This window comes from Primulina eburnea, unplaced genomic scaffold (assembly GCF_022965805.1).
Source record: "Primulina eburnea isolate SZY01 unplaced genomic scaffold, ASM2296580v1 ctg695, whole genome shotgun sequence".
NCBI lineage: Eukaryota > Viridiplantae > Streptophyta > Magnoliopsida > Lamiales > Gesneriaceae > Primulina > Primulina eburnea.
In genome coordinates, this window is record NW_027331472.1 from 159188 (window position 1) to 172701 (window position 13514).

At 41.8% G+C, this 13514-nt stretch overlaps 1 protein-coding gene across 1 annotated transcript; it reads left to right on the top strand.

Moving 5' to 3' along the window:
- The first annotated feature begins 2497 nt into the window (after positions 1 to 2497).
- LOC140821663 (uncharacterized) lies at positions 2498 to 2962 on the top strand. The gene has a single exon (XM_073182199.1). It carries the CDS (start codon positions 2498 to 2500, stop codon positions 2960 to 2962), a length of 465 nt encoding a protein of 154 aa, XP_073038300.1.
- The last annotated feature ends 10552 nt before the right edge of the window (positions 2963 to 13514 follow it).

The following is a 13514-nucleotide window of genomic DNA, read 5'->3' on the forward strand; positions in this document are numbered from 1 at the left end:
CATTGCCTAAAGAAAAGATTGATGTGCATCATGTAGAGTTACTTGAAGATGCAAGTAAAGAGGTACCAAAAGCATCTCCTGAATTGAAGGAATTGCCAAGCCACCTTTGTTATGCATTTTTAGGTGAAAATTCAACATATCCGGTAATCATCTCTTCTTTACTTACTTGTACTGAAAAAGAGAAATTGTTGAGGGTGTTGAGGGAATTTAAATCTGCTTTAGGATGGACAATTGCTGATATAAAGGGGATTAGCCCTACAGTTTGTATGCATAAAATCTTGATGCATGAATCATATTCACCCTATGTTGACCAACAGAGAAGGCTTAATCCAGCAATGAAAGAAGTTGTGAGGGCTGAGGTATTAAAATTGCTAAATGCTGGTGTTATTTATGCTATATCTGATAGCTCGTGGGTTTCACCAGTACAAGTAGTGCCTAAGAAGGGAGGAATAATTGTAGTGAGAAATGAGAGCAATGAATTGATTTCAACTCGTCCAGTGACTGGTTGGCGAGTATGAATAGACTACAGGAAATTGAATGATGCTACTAGGAAAGATCACTTCCCTCTTCCCTTTATTGATCAGATGCTTGATAGAGTAGGTGGTTATCATTATTATTGTTTTTTTAGATGGTTGTTCAGGTTACAATCAGATTGTCATAGCACCGGAGGATCAGGAGAAGACTACCTTCACTTGCCCTTATGGTACATTTGCTTTCAGGAGAATGCCATTTGGACTGTGCAATGCACCTGATACTTTTCAGAGGTGTATGATGGCCATATTTTCTGACATGGTCGAGGAAATAATGGAGGTTTTTATGGATGATATTTCTGTGTTTGGTTCAGCTTTTGATCACTGTTTGCAAAATCTGATGCTTGTTTTGCAGAGATGTCAGGCGAAGAATCTAGTTTTAAATTGGGAAAAATGTCACTTCATGGTTCCAGAAGGTATTGTGCTTGGCCATAAAATTTCGGCTAAAGGAATAGAAGTTGACAGGGCCAAAGTTGTGGCAATTGAAAATCTTCCACCACCAAAGAATGTTAAAGGGATCAGAAGTTTTTTGGGACATGCTGGGTTTTATCGTCGTTATATTAAAGATTTCTCTAAAATTACTAGACCTTTATGTAATTTGTTAGAGAAAGATTCGACATGATGATGATTGTTTGCAGGCGTTTAACAGGATCAAGAAAGCACTGATTTCTGCTCCCATTATGATAGTACCTGATTGGAAGGAGCCTTTTGAGCTCATGTGCGATGCTAGCGACTATGCTGTGGGAGCAGTATTGGGACAGAGGCGAGATAAGATGTTCAAGGCTATATACTATGCAAGTCGTACACTTAATGCAGCTCAACAGAACTATACAACTACTGAGAAAGAGATGCTAGCAGTGGTGTTTGCATTTGACAAGTTCAGAACATATCTCATAGGCACCAAGGTAACCGTTTTTACTGATCATGCAGCTCTTCGCTATTTGTTTGCCAAAAAGGATGCCAAGCCTAGGTTGATACGATGGATACTTTTACTTCAAGAATTTGATTTTGAAGTCAAAGACAAGAAAGGTTGTGAGAACCAGGTGGCAGATCATTTGTCACGACTAGAGCTTGAAGAAAGAACTGATGGTGAAGTCATTAATGAGTCGTTCCCAGACGAACAACTATTTGAGGTAAATTCTAAACTCCCTTGGTTTGCCGATATAGCTAACTTTTTGTCTTGTGGTACTTTTCCTCCAGATCTGAATCATCACCAGAAAAAGAAGTTCTTCCATGATATCAAATTTTTCTTCTGGGATGATCCTTGTGTGTATAAGAGATGTGCTGACCAAGTGATTAGGAGATGTGTTGATGGAGAAGATGCACACAAAATTCTGGAACAATGTCATTCATCACCTTATGGTGGACATTTTGGAGCAACACGAACAGCAGCTAAGGTATTGCAATCAGGTTTTTACTGGCCTACTTTGTTCAAGGATAGCTATACCTTAGTGAAATCATGTGATAGGTGCCAAAGGTTAGGAAACATTTCTAGGCGTCACGAATTGCCACTGACAAATATTTTGGAAGTGGAACTTTTTGATGTCTGGGGCATAGATTTCATGGGACCTTTTCCCCCTTCTTTTGGTCAATCTTACATATTATTAGCTGTAGATTATGTTTCGAAATGGGTGGAAGCAATCGCCACCAGTACTAACGATGCTCGTGTTGTAGTTAAATTTGTGCACAAGAACATTTTCACCAGGTTTGGAACACCGAGAGCCATCATAAGTGACGAAGGTACGCATTTTTGCAATAGAATTTTTAACTCACTGATAGCTAAGTACAATGTGAAGCACAGAGTGGCATTGGCATATCATCCTCAGTCGAACGGACAAGCTGAAATATCCAACCGGGAAAACAAACAAATATTAGAAAAGACTGTCAATACAAACCGGAAGGATTGGGCTATAAAATTGGATGATGCACTGTGGGCTTATAGTTCAGCGTTCAAGACGCCAATAGGGATGCCTCCCTATAGGTTGGTTTTTGGTAAAGCTTGTCACTTGCCAATGGAATTGGAGCATCGAGCATTCTGGGCAGTTAAAAAGTTGAACTTTGACTTGAAAGCAGCTGGCGATGAAAGAAAACTTCAATTAACTGAAATGGAGGAATTCCGCAATGAAGCCTACGAAAATGCCAAGATTTATAAAGAACAGACCAAAAAGTGGCAGGATAAGCTCATTGTACGAAAGGAACTAAAACCAGGACAACAAGTACTCTTGTTCAATTCCCGTCTAAAGTTGTTTCCTGGTAAGTTGAAATCGCGTTGGTCAGGTCCATTTTTGGTGGAGACAGTGTATCCTCATGGAGCGATCGAGCTAAAATGCAATGATGGACGAACTTTCAAGGTCAATGGACAGCGAGTTAAGGCATACTATGGAACTGAAGTGAGAAATATTGACAATTTCAGTCTGGGTGAACCAATTTGAGAAAAAAAAACTGGTAGTCGGGCTTATGAAGTTAAACCAAGCGCTTATTGGGAGGCAACCCAAATTTTTGTTTTTCTTTTGCATTTTAATTTCGGTGTTGATTTTATTTTTGTATCATGTTATTTTTTGTAGTGTATTTTTGATATAATGTATGTTTATATCTTCCCAAAATTTAATCAATCCTAATTGTTTTCTTTTCAGGACTAAAAATTTGAGAAAAAAAAAATATTTTTGACGAAACAGGAGTGCACCCGCGGTACAAGCACACCGCAGCCGCGCTCAGGAGTGTCGAACATACACCGCACCCGCGGTACCATGCATACCGCACCCGCGGTATATTCATACAGAAAATTGCTGAGCTGCCGAACATACACTGCACCCGCGGTGTTACCTACACCGCACCCGCGGTCTTCACATGTTAAATAATGCAAGAAATGCCGAAGAGATACCGCACCCGCGGTTTTGTTATCACCGCACCCGCGGTCGCACAACATGAAGGAAAAAAATTAAATCGAGAGCACACCGCACCCGCGGTCGCACCTTTTTAAAACAGAATCGGGCATTCTTCAGCATTGTCGAAGAACACCACTCAAGAAAACCTCCTCCATTTCGAAATCCTCACTCCAACAAACACTTTCCACACTCAATTTTTGTGATTCCTTCAACAAATTTATCACTCCCGACCAAAATATCTTAACCCATTCCATCAAATATCAATTCCTTTCCACAAAAAATCAACATAAAACCTAGGGTTTGAAAAGGGGGCTCAAAATTTCTTCAACAATTTGATGGAGCTTTGATTTTATGCTTCAAGAAACATTTCAACACACCCAAGGTGAGTCAATTCATTGCATATTTGTTGGAAAATTTCGAAATTGTTGGTGTTAGTTGATATGGAAGGAAAATTCATTTGGTGAAGTACATTCTTGATTTTGGGGATATTGTTAATTGATTGTTGGGAATATTATTGGTGTTGTGGATATTGTTTGTATTGAGTTTGGGGGAGTGTAAAATCATTGAAGTGTGAGAATTGGGTTGAAGAAAAGTTGGTGTTTGAAAGGTGTTTGACACAATGCCTCCAAGAAGAAAACAATCTAAGGGTGCATCATCCTCATCAACTTTGAATTATGATGCAAGTCGGTTTTATGATGAGAAGGCGGAGGAGCAATATGGCAAGATTTTGAATAGAAGCATTATAAAAGAAAGGGGATTTGATCTTAGTGCCCCTCATACTGAAATTGGAGAAATTCTTAGGGCTCGACAGTGGGAAGAATTTGGCAGGCAGCCACAAGATGCTGTCATTTCATTGGTGAGAGAGTTCTATGCTAACCTCAAGGTTAGGTATGATCGGTTGACGGTGTTTGTGCGGGGAAAATGGGTAGCATTTGATGCACATACGATTAACACGTTATATGGTATCCCTGCAATCATGCACGACGAATATGAAGAATACAGGAACGAGCATGTTGATTATAACAGTATTCTTCAAACAATTTGCATACAGGGAGCCGAATGGAGAATGAGGCACGATGTGCTCTTGAGCCTAGCAAAGTCTGATCTGAAGACTGTTGCAAAAAATTGGTATTCATTCATTTCTGCAAGGATCAAGCCTACCGAAAACACCACTACCGTCATCAAGGAGAGGGCTATCCTCACATTTTGCATTATGACAGGGAAGGCAATTGATTTAGGTCAATTGCTTCAGAATTCGATTCTTGACTATGCAAGAGGTAACTCTCCGAGTGGACTTCTCCACCCCTCTCTCATCACTGTTTTATGCCAATATGCGGGAGTTACTTGGGCTACGAATGAAGAGTTGTTGAAGCCAAAGAATGAAATTTTGGTTATTCAACCAATTGTGGGAGTCAGAAATGACCAAGCTGCAGCACGTAGAGCTGAAAGGGAATTCAATAGGAGAGCTGCAGAGAGACTTGACCAAGCCCAGGCTCAAGAACCACCACTGCAACAAAGGCACAGGAGAGACAGATTGACTATGTTGGAAGAGGACATGCGAGTTCAACGCCAAGAGATGGATGCGTTCGGTATAGAACCGATACATTCATGGGGTACATGATGGATTTCACATCACTGTTGGCTCAGCAATTTCCATCTGCTTCCACTTCTGGTCATCCATTTCCACCTCCTCCACAGTGGCCACCCGTTTACCACCCGCCGGAGTTCCAACCACCCCACGACGACAAAGATGAGGATGATGGCAATGACCACTGACGGTCGTTGCCCAGTGTATGTGTATTTTCCTATTTATCATGCTTATTTACATCGAGGACGATGCACATGTTTAAGTTTGGGGGAGATTTAGTTTATTTTATTTGGTGTGTTTAAATTTTTGTGTTTTATTTTATTTCATTTGGTGTGTTTATTTATTTGTTTATTTATTTAGGTTATTTTGTGTGTTTTTAGTCATGAAATTTTTTTATGAATTGGCCAATGATGAAAATATTTTTTTTTGAATTGAAAAGAAAGGTCATGCATCAAATTCATGTTAATTGATCAATTTGAAAAATTTAGAGAATAATCATGAGATTTGGTGAGTTTGAAACTTACAATTTCTATAAAACCTTGTGATTTTTATTTGACATTGAAATAAAATTTTTGCAAACACATAGATGATTGAGGCAATCTTTGATTTTATTTGGGCCATTTATATTGTTCATAAACATTCATTTGAAGCCCTTTTGAGCCTATATGAACAAAGAATTGTGTTTTTTTTTTAAATTCCTTGCAAGCAAAGCACTTTTCTTTTTGAATATATATGTATTTGGTTGATGCATTGAGACACTATTTTCACGATGATTAGATTCTACTCTTTGATGGTGAATTGAGATTTTGTCTAGAACTATCCAAACATCACTCGAGGCGAAATACGGACAAATTATGATTTAGGAATGATTTAGGTGATTTTTGGATCGATTGAGCCTTTCAAGCTACCAAATAAAATTATTTTATCATTTGTCACCTCTTTGAGCTTATATGAATTTGAATGACACACGTAAATATGTGTAAAAGAACCCCATTCAAATATTTTTTTTTTTCAAGTATCCCACAATTACCAACCTTTTGAATATCTTATACAATTATTTCCTACCTTCTCAAGGGAGTAAGAATTTGTGGGGACCCGGGCTCTAACTCAATTCTTTTGGGATTTAATTGGATCTTTGTTCGAAAATGTGGGTCAAAAATTTGCTTTTAACATTAATTCAAATGTATAGATAAAGCATAACATGTCGTTAACTGAAATAAACAACATAATGTACATACATATCTGTCTAGTACAACCATACACTAGTGTTCGAATCTCAAATACAAGTAGTTCAAATCTAAACAGAAACTACTGGTAATCTGCTACTACACCCGGCATCACCACGCTATCAACTCTCTCATCCTCGTCGTGACCCTGATCCTGCCCCACCTGTTGCCATTCACACATACAGACACGACAACAGCCGGATAACTCCGGTGAGAACATATCCCAGTATAAAACATGGATGCATGCAATGTAATAATCATGTACAAAAGCATAGCATATGTATCAAGTAACATGAATATAAATCTAAACATGTAGAAGAATACAAATCTGTATTCAACATTTAAATCTTGACTCGACTCATTTCTAATCTAGGGATCCCGGTGTGAATAAGACGGTCTGTTACCTACCCAACCACTCGGGGCAACGGTACGTCTTATTCCTAGACTTCGGTCAACTCTGTATCGAGGGTCTACACATATAGCAAATCTGCTCCTATGCGTCGATACACCGAAACGTCTAGTGTTGGCAAGTCTGCCAATCTCTCCTATCTCAGGACTCAAATATAAATCAATAAACAAGGCATTACATAATCAAATGTAATAACAATCTACTATGTGATTTAGGGAAACTCGTATCAAATCTGAATCGAGTTGTGCAATCCCGTGACCACATGAATTATACCTTTCTTGCCGAATCGTCGGTGTCGTCGTCGAAGTCTCGAGTTCACAATAGCCAATACAAATCTGAAATGGCATAGTCCAGGTGCACTCTATCAATATACATCTCAAACAACTCAATAAACATAGCTGAAATCGGTTTCAATACAATTTGACGACGTAACGGTGTAATTCTCGGTACCGGTCAACTCAATCTCAACAAAACAATATATACAATAGCCACAACTCATAATCTTCATAAGATACTCATCAAAACACAATATAACATGCTCAATTCTTCCAATCAATATCGATATACATGCTGGAAATTCGCAAGGCTCGTATACGGTGTCCGAAAATCGTTCTGATAACAAATATACGATGCTCGGTATACCAAGAACACATATTTCTAACAAAATCATAATTTCCCCAACATATGAATTTCGAATCATGCTGAAATTATATCAAACTTACATCCTTTCGTAGCCAACGATGCAAGGATCAATAATCCGGACTCGGACTTAAAATCAGATGAACAAATCTTGCACAATCTCGAATCTAAAATGGAAAATCTTGAAGGAACAAGGCTTGCTCTCGGTTCTCTCTTCCAGTCTGAATAAAATGAAGACTCAGCAGCTTAGGTATTTATATAGCATGCCATGTGTCAACATAAAAATCGAAGGTGGCACTTCGCATGCAGCACCGCGGGTGCGGTAGCTCAGGAGCGCGGGTGCGCTGTGCTCACGGCGAGTTCATCCAAAAATGTAGCACCTAGACCGCGGGTGCGGTCCTTACATGACCGCGGGTGCGGTCTCACACTGCGGGGGCGGTCTTGCTAACACCGCGGGTGCGGTGTCTGTTCGCACAATTTCACTAATTTCCTCTCAATGCACCGCGGGTGCTGTATCTCTAACACCGCGGGTGCGGTGTGGCTTCGGCCCTGGTGCTCAAAATCTCATAATTCATGCATTCTTATCTATACAAGTCTAACATCAATGCCAATTGGCAATTCTCGAGCCTTACATTTCTCCCTCTCTTAGACAAGAGTTCGTCCTCGAACTCATACACAATAAATCATGCAAGTATATAAAAAATTGTAAAGTCAAAACGGAAAGAAAGACTCACATCATAAAAATAATTCGGGATGCCTCTGTCTCATCTCAAACTCTGTCTCCCAAGTTGCTTCCTCGATGCCATGACAACTCCATTGAATCTTCACTAACGGAATAGTCTTTGTCCTGAGCTTCTTTTCTTTCCGATCAAGAATCTGTATCGGTCTTTCAACGTAGCTCAAGGTCTGATCTAGCTCGGCTTCGTCAGGTTGAATGACATGAGAATCATCCGGCATATATTTGCGCAACATCGATACATGAAAAACATCATGTATACCGGACAGTGAAGGAGGAAGAGCAAGTCTGTAAGCTCGATCGCCAATCTTCTCAAGAATCTCATACGGACCGACGTATCTAGGAGACAACTTTCCTCGCTTGCCAAATCTGACAACGCCTCTGAAAGGTGAAATCTTCAGAAATACTTTGTCTCCCTGTTCGAATACTAACGGTCTGCGTCTGATATTGGCGTACTTCGCTTGCATATCTTGTGCTGTCTTCATTCGCTTCTGAATGATCTTCACTTTCTCGGTCATCTCACGAATCATATCAGGCCCTAACTCTGGTACCTCCGAGATATCATCCCAGTACAACGGAGATCTGCACTTCTTTCCGTATAAAGCTTCGAACGGTGCCATCTCTATGCTCGTCTGATAGCTGTTGTTGTATGAAAACTCACACAACGGCAATGAATCTTGCCAATTAGTACCAAAGTCTAGTACTACAGCTCTCAGCATGTCCTCTAACGTTTGGATATTCCGCTCTGACTGTCCGTCTGTCTGGGGATGATAAGCAGTGCTCAGGTGTAGAGTCGTACCCAAAGCCTGCTGCAAGCTGTGCCAAAAGTGAGAAGTAAATCGTGGATCACGATCTGATACGATCGACTTCGGCACACCGTGCAATCTGACGACCTCTCTGACATACAACTCTGCCATCTGATCGTGTCGATAGGTCATTCTGTACGGAATAAAGCACGCTGATTTGGTCAGTCTGTCTATCACAACCCAAATCGAATCACAGCCCCGGGATGATCGAGGTAACTTCGTCACGAAATCCATGGAAATGTGGTCCCATTTCCATTCAGGAACAGACAAACTCTGAAGTAAACCTCCGGGCTTCTTTCTTTCTGCCTTCACCTGCTGGCAATTCAGGCATCTAGACACAAATTCTGCAATGTCTGTCTTCATCTGTTTCCACCAGAATTGTGTCTTCAAGTCGTTATACATCTTCCTGCCACCAGGATGAATGCTGAACCGACTACAGTGTGCCTCCGACATGATCTGTCGTCTCAAATCTGAAATCTATGGCACTACTAAGCGGTTATTCACATATAGAACAGAATCTCTGACCTGATATTCTGAGATATGTCCAGCTCTGACCATATCAATCGATTTCTGCACACTCGGATCAGTCCTCTGCGCTTCTTTGATCCTCAAGATCAGATCTGGTTCAATCTGAATCGCAGCAAGTCGCAACGGTCTACTATCTGTATCAAATATCAATCCAGACAAGCAACAATCTTCCACTAAATTCGATACACCTACAGTCGACAAGGAAAGAGCACATACCTTTCGACTCAAGGCGTCTGCCGCTGCATTTGACTTTCCTGGATGGTACTTGATCTCGCAATCAAAATCTTTCAGCAGATCAAGCCATCGTCGCTGCCTCATGTTCAACTCTGACTGAGAAAAGAGATATTTCAGGCTCTTATGATCGGAATAGATCTCAAATTTCTCGCCATACAGATAATGACGCCAGATCTTAAGTGCAAAAACAATCGCCGCCAATTCAAGATCATGAATCGGGTAACGAGTCTCGTGCAGCTTCAGCTGTCTAGAGGCGTACGCTATCACGTGCCCTCGCTGCATAAGAACACATCCAAGCCCTCTGTGAGATGCATCACAATATACAACGAACTCACCTGTACCGGTAGGAATCGTCAAGACAGGCGCACTAGTCAGCCTCTTCTTCAGCTCTACAAAACTGGCTTCACAATCTTCGGACCACACAAATGGCATATTCTTCTGGGTCAACTGAGTGATAGGCTTCGCTATACTGGAGAAATCTCGGATAAACGTCGATAATACCCTGCTAGACCCATGAAACTGCGTATCTCAGGCACAGAAGTCGGTCTCGGCCAATTGATAACAGCCTCAACTTTACTCGGATCTACAGCAATACCATCTCCAGATATAATATGCCCCAAGAAGACAACCTGTCGCAACCAGAATTCACACTTGGACAGTTTGGCATACAACTGCTCTTTTCTTAAAGTCTTCAATACGATCCTCAGATGATCTGCATGCTCAGTCAAATTCTTCGAATACACCAAAATGTCGTCAATAAACACAATCACAAAATCATCTAAATATCTCTGAAAAATGCGGTTCATCAAACTCATAAACACCGCAGGTGCATTCGTCAAACCGAAAGGCATAACAACAAACTCGTAATGTCCATACCTGGTTCGGAATGCAGTCTTCGGAATATCAACGTCTCTAACTCGGAGCTGATGATACCCTGATCTCAAATCAATCTTTGAGTATACAGAAGATCCCTGTAACTGATCAAACAAATCGTCGATGCACGGCAAAGGATATTTGTTCTTCACTGTTGCCTTGTTCAACTGTCTATAATCAATACACAGTCGCATCGAACCATCTTTCTTTCTAACGAAAAGCACCGGAGCACCCCAAGGTGATACACTGGGTCTGATATATCCCTTGGACAGAAGATCCTCCAACTGTGCTTTCAACTCTTTCAGTTCAACAGGCGCCATCCTATACGGAGCTCTTGAAATAGGAACACTGCCTGGCACAAGGTCTATGCTAAAATCTACCTCTCGAACTGGAGGCAACCCTGGAATCTCATCAGGAAAAACATCTGCAAACTCGCAAACCACTGGCAGATCTGCCAATGCTGGGCTCGACTTCAGTAAATCTACCGAATATACGAGAAAGCCCTCTGCTCCTCTCTGAAGCAGTCTACTCATAGTCAGAGCAGATACTAAGGGAATCCTAGATCTGGAACCCTTGCCGTAGAATTTCCACTCCTCTGTCATTTCAGGTCTGAATATGACAATTTTGTGGAAACAATCTACCGTGGCCCTGTACCTGGTTAACATGTCTATACCAACTATACAGTCAAAATCAGCTAAACCAAGTACTACACAATCAAGATCAATCTCATGCCCCTCAAACTGAAGCATACAGTGTCTAACAGTAGTCACAGATATCAAACCACTCCCCAACGGAGAAGCTATAGACACTACCGTAGACATCGACTCAACAGGCAACAAATGTCTCAATGCAAAATGTTCAGATATGAATGTATGAGATGCACCTGTGTCAATCAACACATATGCAGGATAACCGCAAAGAAAACAGCTACCTGCAATGACGTCATCTGGCGCCTCCTGCGCCTGCTCCTCTGTCAGGGCAAAAACACGTGCCTGCTGTCTGGGAGGCTGACTCACAGTCTGACTACCTCCTGGTCTCTGCTGGGTCTGTGTGGAGGGTGGCTGAAAGGAGTGTACAGAAGATGCCTGTCTATCCATCTGTGGCGCTGGTGCTGATGATCCGGTGCTCTGGAATCGTTGTGCACCTCTCTGGGGACAAACTCTGGCGAAATGTCCCTGTTGCCTACAGATGTTGCAGCGTCCCAGAACTCCTTGACACTGCTCCGTCGCATGTCGCCCTCCGCACGAACCACAGTATGCGCCACTATACTCTGACCCCTGACCTCTCTGTCGAGATCCACTCGAACTCGATGAACTACTCCCAGATTTCTTAAACTGTTTGCCTTTAGCCTTCAGAAATTCCTTCTTACCACTACCACTAGCTCCGCTGTCAAAACGAGGAGGAGGTGGTGGAAATTGAACGGTGGTAGGCTGTGGCGGTCTCTGCCCCTGAACACCGTAGGAAGCCCCTCGCTGCCTGATCAAGCCAGCCTCTGCTCCCTTTGCTCGGTTCAGTGCCTCTGAAAAAGTACTAGGCCGTCCCGTGTTCACCAAAGTAAAAACATCCGGATTCAATCCGTTGATGAACTGATCGGCCACTGCCTCGTCGTTCCCGGCCACATGCGGTGCAAATCGTAGCAATGCAGAAAATTTCGCAACATACTCCTCGATGTTCCACTGTCTCTGTCTCAGATTCGCAAATTCAGCCCCTTTATCTTTTCGGTAGGAGACGGGGAAGAAGCGCTGATAGAACTCATCCTTGAAAACTTTCCACGTGATATAAATGCCTCGGTGCTCCAAGGCTCTCTTCGTAGTCAACCACCAGCTCTTGGCAACCTCCTGCATCTGATGCCCTATCAGTTTCACACGTCGCTCATCAGTATATGCCAAAGACTCAAACAACATCTCGATATCATCAAGCCAGCTCTCGCACTCTACTGCATTCTCTGTGCCCTTCAGGGTAGGCGGATGGAAATACTGAAATCTTTTCAATAAGGTCTCCATCGGCGTAGCGGTGACATCCATCTGTGCACCGGATGTGCTACCCTGCTCTGGCTGTGGCACTCGTCTAGGCGGCATAAATCTGATTACCAAACTGATTAGTACACAAATTATGCAATCTGTCTCAGCCCTCCTCTGATCATATACCTCTGATCAAGAATCGGTTCTGATTCAGGCTTGAAATGCTGTAAATCAATTCAGATAATACAACACCACATATAATAGGGAAAGCAATAAATCATGCTAGCATCTCAAAAGCAAGGAAGATGACTCGATCTACCCCGCTCATTCTATTCTATCTCAGTCTACAGAACCTACTGCTCTGATACCACCTGTTGTGGGGACCCGGGCTCTAACTCAATTCTTTTGGGATTTAATTGGATCTTTGTTCGAAAATGTGGGTCAAAAATTTGCTTTTAACATTAATTCAAATGTATAGATAAAGCATAACATGTCGTTAACTGAAATAAACAACATAATGTACATACATATCTGTCTAGTACAACCATACACTAGTGTTCGAATCTCAAATACAAGTAGTTCAAATCTAAACAGAAACTACTGGTAATCTGCTACTACACCCGGCATCACCACGCTATCAACTCTCTCATCCTCGTCGTGACCCTGATCCTGCCCCACCTGTTGCCATTCACACATACAGACACGACAACAGCCGGATAACTCCGGTGAGAACATATCCCAGTATAAAACATGGATGCATGCAATGTAATAATCATGTACAAAAGCATAGCATATGTATCAAGTAACATGAATATAAATCTAAACATGTAGAAGAATACAAATATGTATTCAACATTTAAATCTTGACTCGACTCATTTCTAATCTAGGGATCCCGGTGTGAATAAGACGGTCTGTTACCTACCCAACCACTCGGGGCAACGGTACGTCTTATTCCTAGACTTCGGTCAACTCTGTATCGAGGGTCTACACATATAGCAAATCTGCTCCTATGCGTCGATACACCGAAACGTCTAGTGTTGGCAAGTCTGCCAATCTCTCCTATCTCAGGACTCGAATATAAATCAATAAACAAGGCAT